The 15,387-nt window shown below is 38.4% G+C and overlaps 1 protein-coding gene across 1 annotated transcript in view; it reads left to right on the forward strand.

Moving 5' to 3' along the window:
• The window catches only part of CCDC73 (coiled-coil domain containing 73), a 52,877-nt gene extending 37,660 nt beyond the window's left edge, over window positions 1–15,217 (forward strand). Inside the window, exons 11-16 of the mRNA XM_063118421.1 lie at window positions 180–284; window positions 3,011–3,121; window positions 6,188–6,401; window positions 7,622–9,085; window positions 13,034–13,167; window positions 14,966–15,217. Of these exons, the coding sequence (XP_062974491.1) occupies window positions 180–284; window positions 3,011–3,121; window positions 6,188–6,401; window positions 7,622–9,085; window positions 13,034–13,167; window positions 14,966–15,217 (2,280 nt within the window). The remainder of the gene's footprint in view (window positions 1–179; window positions 285–3,010; window positions 3,122–6,187; window positions 6,402–7,621; window positions 9,086–13,033; window positions 13,168–14,965) is intronic.
• The last annotated feature ends 170 nt before the right edge of the window (window positions 15,218–15,387 follow it).

Here is a 15,387-nt window from a genome sequence, read left to right on the forward strand (position 1 = left end):
TGTCAGAGGATGAATCCATTTTTACCATTGACATTCACAATATCGAGGCCAGTGGTTATGATTGAACCACCTTTACAACAAAAGTAAAGCAAGAAATTAGTATACTACAAATCCTGTCATGCTCAATTTTACAGAAAGTCCCTGTCATTTAAAATATGATGTCTTCCTTTATTAATAAGGAGATGATTGCTTCTCTACAACATATGCAGCAACTGCTCTGCAGACTGACTGAAACAAATGTCAGAATGGAAATGGAATTGAATGGACTGAAAGACAAATGGCAGGTCAGATGTTGATTATGGACTTAGCGTCTACCTGTTAAATAATTCTAATGTCTTTAAATCCTTTTAAAAGATTGCCAAATGTTCTTCGTAATTTAGGGTGATATCCAATTAACCAGTCCTTTCAACAAAACAATTTATCTAAGTGGAACGGAGAGGAGCCCAATTGCCCCCCTCCCATTACAGCTTGCTTCACACCCTCAGAGTCTCCTGTGACAGTCTGGGGGACTCTATAGAGTAGGTTTGGGGGAGTTACAGGGGAGAGGAGAAGAGAGGAACGTCCCACTGCAAGTCTGCATGAGTGGAAGTCTACTCACACAATGTTGGATTTTGACTTTAAAACTGAGTTCTCATCTTTTTGAAACTATCAATGTGAATCTTGAAATGTATCCTGAGGACCTTCCATGGACCAGGATGGAGTAGCATGAGAATTATAGTTAATTTCAAGTGTACTCATTTAGGGTATGATCCTTCCCCAATCCCATAAGTGTATCTCTCACGAATGAAGTTTTGCACTTAGCTTTTTCTGACAAAATAAGGGCCTCCTACACCTCAAATACAGTTATTTAATAGTCCACTCCTTTAGAGAGCTCCCAGTGTGCAGTATGTACATGCTTTTTGTGGAGGCAGCCCATGTGCCAGGTGCCTGAGATAGTATTGTTCACATCCTGTGGTTCAAAATAGTGGACACATTTTGCTTTTAGATAATACTGTTGTACTGTCCCTCTCCTGTGATTTAGTATAAAGGTCAAGATGCAGTTCCATCTGAGAAAGCATTGGTCTTAGATTCATTAAAGGGATTTTCCTCTTCTTGTGTAGGTTATGTTTTGAGTTCATCACACCAAACGTATTGAGGAGCCTACTGAAGTAACTTGTCCTGAAGATCTGGCTTAAAAATATGTTTTGCATAGACTTCTGAGCTAATTGGTGTACATACTGATACTCTTTATGTGGTGTCATTAGAAAGAAATCAGATTTTCTCATCAACCTCGCCCTCACCAATATCACGAGGCATAATATGCCTAAATTCTCTAACAATGTTTGGCAGTGCTTGGCAAAGTTTGACAGGAAAATGTACTAATTTTGTGATGACTTGTAATTAAGAACTTAAAGGTTTGGCCCTTTATACTAGATCAACTGGGCTAATGGAAGTGGACTACCACCTCCTTCCCATAACAGCCCCTCCAGCCTCCTGAAAATGCTATGAAAAGTGTCAGGAAACCCTTCTGAATAAAGTAAGCTGGGGGTGGGCGGGATCCCACAAAATTGGGCAGAGGGATCTTTTGTGAGCAAAGCCCTTCCTCTGCAAAAGGGAGTTCCTGGATCCAACCCTCAGTCTTTCACTAACAATATATATCTGTTTAGCCATATTTACTTGGAAGGATGCCAGTAGTTTCGCTGATGTCATCCATATGTAGCAGACTTGGGCACAAGGGGCAGGATCCAATGGGAACCTGCTGTGCTTGATAATGACTTGCTATGAATGACATGACAGGCCACCTAGGGTTAATTAACCCTTGGAGCACCATGGCGCCATCCACTGTTAAGAATATGCAAGCCCCCACTGGGGGTTGCTGTACTTGTTGTGTTGTGTGAACCTAGTCACAGCGGTTATATGAGGTTAAACAACCTTGCCAGAGCCCATGATCTGTTTTAGGGTTATGCAAGGGCTGCTTAACCCTCACAAATCATGCAAACTGGCTCATTCTATAGGCAACAAGTAATAATTTTTCAAAGGGATGCTTTATGGACACCTTTTCAGAAGTTGTTTTAAAGAATCACAGAAACCACACACACACACACACACACACACACACACACACATACACACACACACACACACACACACACACAATGTTTACAGTGTCAAATTTGATCACTTCATCTTGTTGTAGATAATGGATACTGTGTTTTATCCCTTGTTATTCAATTTTTTAAAAAAAAAGTCACAGAAGAAAGCATATCCTGTAGTACCTGAGAGATGTATGAGAATTTTTATTGTTGATTTATACAAGCTTACTTTAATTTATCAGTATGACAGTAAAGCTGACACTGAGTTAACCCAGAGATGTTAGGACAAGTATGGCCATTTAAAACCTTTCTTCGTGAATTGCTTAACACACTCTTGAGCTACATAAATGTTAAGTAGTAGCAGCAATAGCATATTGGTATTATTTTAATGCAGTTTTGTTCCATTTCATTGGACCAGCTTAAAAAGGGAATTAAATGAAAATCAAACAAAAACTGCAACCTGGAATTTTTGCCCTAGTGTTTCACAGTTCTTAAATTAATTTTAAATCTAAATTATATGGAATGTTAATAAAGAAAATTCAGCTTTGATTAGTGTAATAAAATATGTTCTGGGTAGTACTGTAGTGTTTATCTTCACAAACAAAAGGTTTAGAATGTGCTACATTTCATATTTCTTAGCTCTGCACTTTATATTACTTTTTCAGCACATTAAAACTTATGCAGTGAAACTGAATAATGGCAAGTATTTTTATACCCTTTTATAGCCATTTCTTTTTCATAACCTCCCCCTGTTTCACGTTAGCCAAACTATAAGCACCTTTCTGTTAATTTATGAAAATTATTGTTGAGATAGCACATTATCACTGATCTGTATGGCACTTTCAGCATGTTAGAAGAAAAGGTCCAAGCAACATAAAACACATCAAAATTCATTAATGTGGTATTGATTATTTTTTGGATAATTAATTTTATTGCAGGCCCTTGAAAGAGATAATGAGCTGCAAAGGGAGAAGGCGAAAGAAAATGAAGAAAAGTTCCTTAATCTTCAGAATGAATGCGAGACAACACAAGTAACTTGGAAAAATCAGGCTGGTCTATTATTTAAATATTAATATATTAGCAAGGTCTCCAGGTAGTAAGCAAAACATTCCAAATAATTCCAAAAGTTGAAGAAAATATTGTATTACATTAGAAGAGCATCAAATATTATTTGCCTCTGAAATCATCAAATTTATCTAGAAGTAGATAGTTTGGCTAATTTTAAAAATCGATCTAGGTTGTGCGCCTGAGACACCAGAATCACTGTTTGAGAGCTGAATGTTTTGAGATACCTCAATATTGTGTTTTCCACAATTAAGACAGGATGTCAATCTGAATGTGATCCTAAGATCCCCTCTATTCAGCATTGGTTAGGCCTCATCTTGAGTATTGCGTCCAGTTCTGGGCATCACACTTCAAGAAGGATGCAGACAAGTTGGAAGGGGTTCAGATGAGGGCAACGAGGATGATCAGGGGTCTGGAAATGAAGCCCTATGAGGAGGCTAAACATGCAGTAACTTCGCATATTTAGCCTTGAGAAGAGGAGACTGAGGGGAGACATGATAGCAGTCTTCAAGTACTTGAAAGGTTGCCACACAGAGGAGGGCCAGGATCTCTTCTCCATCACCCCAGAGTGCAGGACATGGAATAATGGGCTCAAGTTACAGGGAGCCAGATTCCGGCTGGACATCAGGAAAAACTTCCTGACTGTTAGAGCAGTACAACAATAGAATCAATTACCCAGAGAGGTCGTGGGCTTTCCCACACTAGAGGCAGCTGGACAGCCATCTGTCAGCTATGCTTTAAGGTGGATTCCTGAATTCAGCAGGGGGTTGGACTCAATGGCCTTATAGGCCCCTTCCAACTCTACTATTCTATGACAGATCTCTCCATAATTGACTCTTGTCTACATTTGAACCTTTAACCTAGAGGAATGAATCCATATGTCAAAACTGATTTGTGTACATTTCCCTATTCTGCCATGAGAACAAAATACTGCTTTATGTGTAGGGAGAATATGTTTATTCAGTATCATAGAATAGTAGAGTTGGAGACCATTTTTGCCAATTCCCCCTCCCCTGCTGCCCACTATGCCCTCCAAAATATGTTCTGCAGGGTTGGGACGTCTTCTGAAACAGGTAGTACTGAGGGCTGGATGGGGGAAAGAAATAATTTGGCCATTAACCAAAGGCACTTTGTTGGCCTCAAGATGATATTTTGTGCATAACTGTTTTTCACTTAATGGCATCATTAAGTGGATATCCTTATTGCTGCAAAGTAATACAATTTGATCCTGTACAACATTTAAAACTATAACATTTTTTCTGCTTTATCCCCAAGAGGGGACAAATACAATCATCCATAAATATACTTGAAGGGATCTTGCAAAGAAGAATATATTCTGAAGAGTATGTTACTGTGCTGGGGGACACATGACTATATGGAGATAGCAGAAGTGCACTAAAGGGTATCCCATATTCTGTAGCTCATCTTTAGGGTCCTTTCACACAATCTCTTCAAGCACAGGTACCTATTGGATAGTGTTGATTATGTGACTGGTAAGGAACCTCAGAATTGCACCATGTTATGAACCAAACCTCATCCTGAAACAAAAATATTATGCAGACTGTGCGTCAAATGCTATAATAATGAGCTTTTAAAATAAAATCTTGGTATCAGAATTCCAAAATTTGACAAAATGTCCCTTGTACTATCTGTGCATTCTAGTGTGCTATTTGTATAATTGAGCCAGTTTTGTCTCTGCCTGGACACACACACACACCAGTTCATGCTTGAAGGCAAACTTCTAGCTTATGTCAAGGTGTCTTATTTTAAAATATATTTATATTAAAACAACCACATAATCTTACATCCACAAAATATATCCCACTATGCAATAAAATAACTACAGCTGCATCAGTATCTTTAAAAAGAATCTCTTAACATGTTCAAGACCTAACTTTAAGAAATTAACAGTGGGTCTTACTTAAGAGTAGATATGTATAGGATACCTAAAGGATATAAAAATGCTACTTTTTTCAGTGAAGTAATAATATTCACTAGTTGCCATCAATTAATTCCTTGGCAGACAAACCATGTAAGAGAAGGTTCTTCCATCTCTTTTTTTAAAATAACTTTTTATTGGGTTTTCAAAATACAGAGAAAGCAAAAAGAAAACACATTAATACTACTTCACAATCCCTCCCCTTCGCTCCCCAAGCTTGGTCAATTTCAATTTTTTCTTCTTCCATCTTTTGTTTTTTGTTTCTGTTCCAGGGTGGAATAGACTATATGAAAAAAGAATCAGAATAAGTTTGGCAGAAGCTTATAGAAATTTGTGGGATTCATGAAAAGAAGAATATAAATGAATGAAATAGGATAAGGTTCTACCCTCCTAAAAGCTGAAGAAATAATTTACACTGTTCCATTAAACTAGACCAAATTTTGCCAATTTTTCCTCCCTTTCTTATTATAATTGTACAGACTTCACTCCTACTTCATATCAGACCAAGATAATTAGAATGTTTCAGCTTAATTTCATATTAAACTCATTAATGTAATAGGAGTCTGTCCTCTCCCAAATTGTCATGATGTTTGAATTTCAACATGAAAAGTGCACTTTTGAAGGCTATTTCTGAAAAACACACACCACATTTTAATGGGGGGTTGTGTTACCCATTCAGCAACATTTTAAATGGTTTAAATGGTTCTTCCTTGCTTGATACCAACCAATGTAGGATCAAATGCATTGAAAGTACTGCAGTCCAGAGGAACAATATCCATATTTGAATGTGCATCCAAATGCACACCTCTGTGCATTTTTATTTATTATTTATTACAGTTATATACCGCCCCCATAGCCAGGGCTCTCTGGGTGGTATATGCCATTCCTTTGCACATTTGGACGTGAGCCCCTGTTGTTTTGACAATATGAAAATATTCCTTCATACGCAGCCCCTCAATGAGCAGTTTCAAATCCTTCAGCAAAAGGGTTAAAAAAGATGGTTGTAAAAGAGGTACATTTCAAGGGGAGGTGAAAATAACTTTCAGCCCCTCCATTTCAGCTCAACAATAATAGAAATACATGTTTCTCTCTCCCCCCCTCACTTTTCCAGGCTAATGACACATCTAATGAAAGTCAAATGCACATGAGCAAAAAGGAAAACAAGTATACACAAACAGCTGAAGTTTCCAATAATCTTGAACAAGAAGAACCAGGAGTCAAAAATACTCTATCTTGCTCTTTGAATTCTGATGAAATACAAACACAACAAAACAATGCTGATATGAACACCGAGAAAGATACTTCACATAGTGTTGAAGGTATGCAGAACAGAAATAAATTAAAAATCATGTACAATATCCTATGGGGATGCTGCACTTCCACTGATGGTATTGTGCCAATGGGTCTGACCACTTGCACAATGGGGCGTTAGTGGATCTAAAAGAAACCCTGGAAACTTCACTGACCTGCCCCAATCGGGAAAGAAGCATTTCGGTTAATTTGGGGTTGACTCTAGAACCACTAACACTTTGTTGTGCTAGCACAACAAAGCTGACACATGGGCACAATAGAAAATGGCCCAATGTGATGAAACATGTATCAGAAAAAAATACAGCACTGTGTATTTTGTTTTTGCTTTTTTGTATTATGCTACTTCACTCTTAAGGTAATTAGACATGTGACCATTATAATTTGCTGATTAATGGGAATAAAGAGGTTTTCAATCATCACAGGAGTAGGATTTCTTACCCCATGGGTAGCCTCTTCTGCAGCCATGCTATGTCCAGTTGGCAATATGTGTGTATGTGCGGTGGTGGGGAGCTGTTCATTTGATCACTGAAAGTTCACAGTGTTACTAACTTTGTAATTATTGCCATATAAAATATAACCTCTACAATTTTCATTAATGCTTCTTAAGTTAGTATTAATCAACCTTCTAAATATTTCAAATGTTTCCTGAAATTTCATTACAAGCTTGAACTCTTTTGAGTGCGATGCTCTTTTTACTTTTATTTTAGTAAACCATTCTAATCACCATAAAGACTTATTTCTCTGATTCCTGACCTGAATAGCTGGGAGATAGGGAGAGAAGGAACTTGGGAATATATAAAGATCCAGACCTTAGAACCATTGGGTCTATTACCACAAGGTTCTTAGTCAACACCCTTCACATCTGGCTCTGGTCTGGCAAAGATGAAAACAGACCAGAATTATTTTCCAACCATCGGTCATGCTAGGATTCCACTATGTGTTCCTCTCTAGAAGACAGAAAAGCACACCACATTGGAAGCCCAGCATGACCAAAGGTAAAAAGGTGAAAATTAGCTATATATATATATATATATATATATATATATATATATATATATTCATGAAATATTATAAAAAATATTTTGTATATGTTTAAAAGCTCTAATGTACATACATCTGTAAGGTTTTGTTTCGTTATTCAGAAAAGTATTTTGCAACTATATTTTTAAAAATGCGTATCCCTCAAATTTTAATAATTAATAATATGTTCTCATTCTGATAGATTTAAATTGTTTTGAGATTTGTATGAATGAAAATGATACAGTTCATACTTTCAAGAAAAACCAAAGGGAGACTTCTGAAGGCCAAGCCCTCTGCACAGTCGATTTTATTACTCCAGGACTGAGCTGTGGGTCAAGTGTTGCTCAGAGTGAAGAAACAGCAGCTAAAGGAAAAGTGGACAAAGAATTCTTTAATAAAATACAGGCAAGGATAGAAATGAAGTCCTCGGCCAGTTGCAATTCTTTGGGACAATTCCCAGTGGATGAATCTAAGATGCTCTTAGACAGTGTTCACGTTTTAGATCATTTAAATCCAGATACTGATTATGGGACAAAACACAATAAGCAACTACAGGGAGGTGTTACAAATGAATTTGTTTCTGAGGTAAATGAAAATACCAACTATACACTCCATGAGGGAGCTTCCTCCACAAGTGAAACGCTCAGCAAAGAGTCCAAGATACAGGATAACAGTACTAATGAGAAAGCTACCAATAACTACTTGGAGACTGAAATAGATTCTATCTTGTCTCAAACAACAGAAAGTGACTCAATCTTACACAACGATGGCTTAGCCGAGTGTAATGATATTTGTAAAGCAGAACAAACTTCAAGTGACAGCAGCAGTTGCAGAACCTCCAATATCCTTTTATGTGAACAGATTAATACCTATCTTGAAGAAAAGCATAGTGATAGTGCATGCCAAAATAATAAAAGCTGTGACCAAAGCAGTACTTCCAGCAAACCAGAGAACACACCATCTTTGCATACTTCCTTCTGTATCGATTTAGATATAAATACTCATATGACCAATAACGAAAATATTAATCATTTGCCTCTGACAAGGCATTTCAATTTAAATACTAAAAGCCCATCTAAAGATATAAATGAAATGCCAAGTTTCAAACACTGTGATAAAGACAGTTCCAAAATGGGAGAAGTCAGTGCAAAGATATCTGAAGGTACAAACAAGGCTTTGCCTCCAAACACTGAAAATTTATATGAGTCTTGGACTGTAGATTTGAAACCTAACGAAGTTACTACAGATAAACAAAGAGAATTTCATACGTCCAAGACTACAGGTGAACAATTTATTATGGTTTGTGATAAAGAGAACATACCGTTAAAAGAGAAGGAAGGGTCATTAAGAAATACAGTTACAGGGGAAATGATTGCAGAACAAAACACAGAAGAATCATATTCTTTACCCATAAAGACAACAGAAGATTTAGTAAATAGAAGTGGAAAGTCATCTTTTGACCTTCCAACTATGAATAAAAAACCAGAGAGGACTTCAGCATACTTAAATTTACCAAGGATATGGCAAGGTGAAAATCCAACTGTGTGCGCCTCAAGTTCCAAAATGCCTCTCTCTTTGAAAGAAAAGCTACCATCACAAGAAATAAAAAATACTCAGAATTCAAGGGAACTCGGTGAGACTATGAAGAAACATGATGCAATAAGAGAACAAACACTAGGTAAGAAATTATTTACACAGCTATTTCAAAGTATAGAGTCACAATGATAGCTGACAAAAATTACTGAAGTCAAAATGTCTGTTAGGTTGTTGAAGGTGGAGGAGAAATTGAGCCTGTGGGCAAGAGAAAGAGGGAGAGAGTGATGTGGACCTCTGCTGGGAGATTTTGAAGCTCTGAATAGAACAGAGCACTTTCTCAGTGATGAAAAGAAAAAAAAAACCATTCCAAACCAAGGACCGTGCAAGCATGTCAGAATTTGCCTGCATGGTGATGGACTCAGAAGGCCTTGCTTGGACGTCATGGACAGGAGGCCCCAACAAGGCCTCCAGTAAACCCTGATGCGCAATATTGCAGCTTGACCGGCAGGGGATGGGGGAAGAGAGGGAAGTCTCCCATGTGGCCTCAGTGGTGTTGCCTGGATGCAAAGCGGCTCTTGCTTGAAAAATAGTTCAAGATCACTGATACATGCAGTGAGCTGGAATCCTATAGCAACAGTTTACAACAATATATTGGGCCGGTTCGCACAATCAAAATAAGCCACTGAGGTTTATTTAAGCTAGGGTGGCTTATTTAAATCATAGTGCAAGCGGAGTGCGATTTCCATAATCACTGTCTAGATGCAGCTCGTTGTGTTGGCCAGACCTGGGCAGCATGACTTGTGGAGGGGAAACTCTACAGTAGCCCAACACAGCAAATTGCACCCGGGTGATGGTTACGGGAAGTTGACCTGGCAAGTGGCTTATTTGGTTTGTGAGAACCAGGTCATTAAGTGTCCAAACATTAGGGTGACCATATGAAAAGGAGGACAGGGCTCCTGTATCTTTAACAGTTGCATAGAAAAGGGAATTTCAGCAGATGTCATTTGTATCCATGTCACACCTGGTGAAATTCCCTCTTCATCACAACAGTGAAAGCTGCAGGAGCTATACTAGAATGACCAGATTTAAAAGAGGGCAGGGCACCTGCAGCTTTAACTGCTGTGATGAAGAGGAAATTTCCCCAGCTTCCCCATATATACAAATGACACCTGCTGAAATTGCCTTTTCAATACAACTGTTAAAGATACAGGAGCCCTGTCCTCCTTTTCATATGGTCACCCTACCAAACATACATGATGTATCTGGCTCTATGGTGGTCAGAATCATCGTGCAGGAGTTGTGTCTAAACTCTTGCTCAACATGCACCTACCACATTCACTCTCTGCCCATTTTTACACTGCACTAACTGTGAACGACTTTTACAGTCTGTACAATAATGATGGATGTTGCTTCCCAGAAGCATTAACTGTCACGGCTGTGGCACAGTTATCTGAGTCATCTAGTTAATGCAAGTTGTGAGACCAGCACGGCTGATCCTAAGAATGATGCTGAATATAATAACTGCAACCCTCGATCACACCAAAGGTTCATCTAGTTCTGCACTCCGGTTAATACAGGCCAGTAAGATGCAGAGTATGATAGAGATTGCTATCCCATGTTTTGTTCCCAGTATTTAGCAATGAGAATTGTACTGTTCATAAATACTCTTGAACAGACTGTCATACAATCGTAGACTTAAGGACATAAAGCCACACTGATTCCATTTGTAGGAATAAACCAATGGTTTGTTAACTAGATTTTTTAGGAGTGTACAAGCATGCTGACTCCTGATTTCTAATCCACTTCTGGTGTGCTAAACCTTGTGGTTCATTCTTTATGATATGTGATCCTGAAGAAATAATTCAGTTATAACCCAAGAATTATGGTTCTGCTCTGGGTTGTTTCTCCCTCAACAACTCAAGTTCTGCTTTTATTTTGTTTTAAACACACCAGAAACATATGGTCAGACGTCAGCATGCTCGATCACTCCTGTGAGCTCCCAACCCACGCAGAGTTAGCAAAACATGTGCTGTTGAAGCACTCAAGCAGGGACATTTGAGGTAAACGAGCAAGGGCCAAGTCTGGCTCCTGAGTTAGGCCTGCTATAGTGGTGCACAGACAGCTATCCCCAAATAGGTACTTTACAGCTGGTTCAGTTTGGACTGAGAATTCACTGATTCTTAGTAATACCAGAGCTTTAATTGGGGACTGTTTTACCTTCACTGCTGTCTTGTCCCAAGAACTCACCCTGCCACTTAGCATTACGTGCCCAGGGAAAACAATTGCCCATTGCTGATCTTGCCAGATGCAAGTACTTCCAGTGTAGCTTGCAGACCTTTGCTTGTACCCTGCTACCTTGGTCTGTGAGCTTTGCATGAACAAACTATCCTTGCCGTTCCAGGTCTTCTTGTACCTCTCTCCCACTCTTCAGACCTGTTGCTTTTGACTGCATCCTGTTCTTTGCTGTGTTTACCCTTTAATGGATTTGTCTAACAACCTTGCTTACTTTCTGCATCCCTTATTGCACTTTATATAGCCCTAATGATGGCTCTTGCTTGGAAAGAAGCACCTATGCCCATCTACATGTCACACAGTAAGACAGGCTTTGAACTTTATTTAGCATCTGCTATTGAACAATCAGCCACTTTGAGATTAGTTTCTACTGAGGAAATTGGAGAATGTAACTGACTCAAACTGCATCACAGAATGTGGGAGGCATGCAACCATTTCTAGATAAAATGATGGGAAGTTACCAGAACTCTGGCAAGCTAACCCTAGAAATATGCCTAATACGTGTAATACAATGACACTGTTCAGATGACATCCTAAGCCATGGTGGTTTAGGCATTTTGAGCTAAACATGATGGCTTAGCATGTCATGTGAACTGTTCCTAACCATGGTGGCTACATAATCACAGTTTAAACATGCTCACTAACCATGGCTTAGCACGTTGACTGAACAGGCCCTTTATGTTGCTCACTGAAACCTAAGTCCCTGTTGCTGTTCAGATGAAGCACATCAGCAGAAGCAGCTGGGTAATGGAGCTTAATTGGGATAGATGGTAACTCTCTGGAGAACATTGCAGGGCAATGGGTGCCTGCTCCTGATAGGTGGACAAATGATAGCCAACTTAAAGTTGTATCTATTGGGGAAGTTGGGAAAATGGAACTTTGACTCAGGATGCATGTGTAACCCTGACAATTGCAAGGCTGAAATTCCTTGCTATCAGCAACATCACATTGCTACAAAAATGAGTGCTGCTATTTACTTAATGTGACTGCCTGAAGTATTTGACAATATTGGACTGCAGTGAAATAATTAAACAGTATCCCTACTCTAATGCAGTTAAGCATGACAGAGAGATCAGGTTTTGGAAACTAGGTATTATGGGCTGTATCTGCCAGAACAGATTTCTCCTCCACCCTGCTCCAGAGGGTCAGGGACTGATGGGAGCAGGTTCTGAAAGCATGTGGGGGACTGCAGAGGGGAGGAGAGCAAGTGGAAGCCCACTGGTGGTATGTTGGATTTAAGTCTATATGGGTAACTGCTCATTACAAACAAAAATAAAGCATGAAATGGAACAATTAATGTTTAAAATTGAATCCATTTTGAAGCTTGTACAAATTAGTGTTATTTAAGTCACATGGTATTAATGGGTTGAATCCAATGTTAGCCTAACTTAAGTCCCATTAATTTCAATGGGTTTACTCTAACTAGGACTAACATTGGCTACAACACAATACTTGTAAAAGTAATACGCTATACATCTTTACTGTAATATAATGGCAATCTATTATATTACAGTATATTACAGCTTATGTATGTTAATGAGTTCTTTAGGAAAAAAGGATAGTAAGCAATATTTCTGTACAAATAACTTTTGATACTAAAATTATTTTCTTATAATCTTCCCCAAAAACAAAGCATTAAAACTTAATTATAAATGAAATTGTGTCAAACACATTTTATGTATTTTAATACAAGGATAGAGTGTTCTGAGGATCAGAGATAAACCAGGAGTTTTGGCAATATAAAATTAGTACCTGGAGAATAAACTGCAGTCGTTATCATTTCCTCTTTGTCAATCAGTTCCTATCCACAGTAATAGAGTTGCTGACACTTTGAATACCGGAAGTATCAATCCAGGCCCCAAGAGAAATCCCAGTGAAGAATGGAATGCAATAGCAAGGACTTTTTATGATCCTTCTTTTCCCACAGAACATGTAAGTCAATTAAAAATATTGCAGAGCAGACCTTGGTGAGCTAACTCCAGAGATATGTGTAGAACTGTATGCATCTGGATGCTTTAAGACTTACTTGATCTCCAAAATAATATCAAGAGGGCAAACGTGGCAACATTTTTCACAATTAAAGTTGATGGAAAACAGCAGGAAAAAGTCACAGCATATAAATCAAATGGATCTTAGCCAGTCTGTTTGAATTGAAGACTAGGTTTTAACAAAAACGTACAAAGTAAAAATTTAAGCATATTATATTGCTTATTTACTTCTCAGCTGTTTCGAGATACGGAGAATCTACAGGGTTGTATGTAATATAATGCAATTCATAACATTTACTTTAGAACAATTGTTTTGACTGTATATAGCTGCTATTATATTTTTGTAGTTTGTAAAGTTTCCAGTTGCAACATCTAAGGGTGACATTCAGACTTCCACTCATGCAAAAGAACTTTCACTTCACTTCCAACCCAGAACTCTGCTGAACACAAGTGTGGATCTGACCCAAAGGCCGGATCCAGACTTGTGTTCAGCAGTCTACCCAAGTTCACTATTAGAGGGAATGGACTGATATACTGATAAGTATAACTTGCACTGCAAACATAGATTATGTTTTAGGTTAGGCATAGGCAACCGTATGGGCACATTTGGCAATTTGAGAAACTGTCCTGGGCACCACCACAAAATGTCTGCCATGGGAAGTGTGGCTAGTTATAAAGGGCAAATAACCTGCCCAAAAGACAGTATAAGGCAGGGGTGGGATCTGAGCCGCTGCCTTAAGACTAACTAGCATTGCCTCAGCTGGCTCCTCTGAGCCCCCAATTGGCTTACAACTACCCTGCCTAGCCCAAACATCATTGCTCTTTCTGGCCCGTCCCAAGCTTACTGGGGTCCCTTTTTCTTCCCCCACATTTCATTTTTCTTGGTAGATGGACACACCTGCAGCTACCTACCATCTTCATTTCCTAGAAATGTCTCTGAGCCCCAAGCTGGCCCAGAAGCACTCCTGCTTAATGAAGACAGCAGCAGCTGGAAGCCCTCACTTTGCTTTGAAGTGGTCCCAACTGCAGTAAAAAAAAAAAAAGTGGGAGAGGTAATTGACTACTGCTGTACTAGATGTAACCTGATGCTAGTTTAGAACTTTCACAGCCCAACCTTTTGTCCCATTTTAACTTGCTTATGTCCTACCTGCCTGCCTGTTAATGCAGACTTCATGTTCTGAATTCTGAGTGAGAGGTGAAAGTATCAGATTTTTCTAGTTTATATGTCTACCAGATTTCTTTGCTTTGAGGAAGTATAATTTTGATAATCCTTTCAGTGAGCAACCAAGATCCATGTACCTGCCACGTCAAACTTCCCTTCCTAAACATATAATAGAACAAATTGCAGGCATATATACTTCTTAGATACACTTTTATGTTGCTGACTGTTTTATGCTGGTTTTGTGATCCCTTAGTCTTTTAGTTCATTTCCCCCTATTTTCTAATTTATTAATAGTTTATTTCAGTGTTTTTCTTTTTAAAATTATATATTTATTTTTACATTTGAGTTGTTTCTAATTTCTTGTAAACTACCCTAAGAATATTATTGAAGGGTGGTATAAAAACACACAGAATAAATAAGCAGAGATGCCAGTTTGTTGTTCTCCAATACACAAACAACAGAAATATTTCTACAGACCACTGTGTAATACCCAACATATGATTGCATACAATGTATCTACAGGAGTGGCAAACAGCCATAAAAGACTTATATTTTTAATATCACATATGGTGTATTTTAGGTCACAACTGAGTGCCCATCAGGACCACAACAGACGACTTCTCAAGTGCTCTCTGAAGTCAATGCAGCTATTTTAAATGCAAGCTCACACAGCACCGAAGAAAAAGATGTGAATTTGCAAAATGTCTTCATAAAAACACAAATCAACAATATTGAAAAGTTTCTGTATTTAGATAGGCTCTCCTTGTCCAGAAAGAGAAAGTATGAGGAAGATCTAGAAAAAGCAATGACAGCAGATAAAGCAGAAGTGTAATTGTTTCAAAATATGTATTTTGAAATATGAACAAAGCAAAGAAAGACTTGCACTGTGGAGGTATACGGGCAGATGTCATGTATAAAGAAAATAGCTTGCCTCCTGTGCAGAACTTATGTGTACATTCATTTTAAAAAAAGAAAGCTTAGAAAAATTTACTTGAAAGTAAC

Source organism: Elgaria multicarinata, chromosome 2 (assembly GCF_023053635.1).
Source record: "Elgaria multicarinata webbii isolate HBS135686 ecotype San Diego chromosome 2, rElgMul1.1.pri, whole genome shotgun sequence".
Classification (NCBI taxonomy): Eukaryota; Metazoa; Chordata; class Lepidosauria; order Squamata; family Anguidae; genus Elgaria; species Elgaria multicarinata.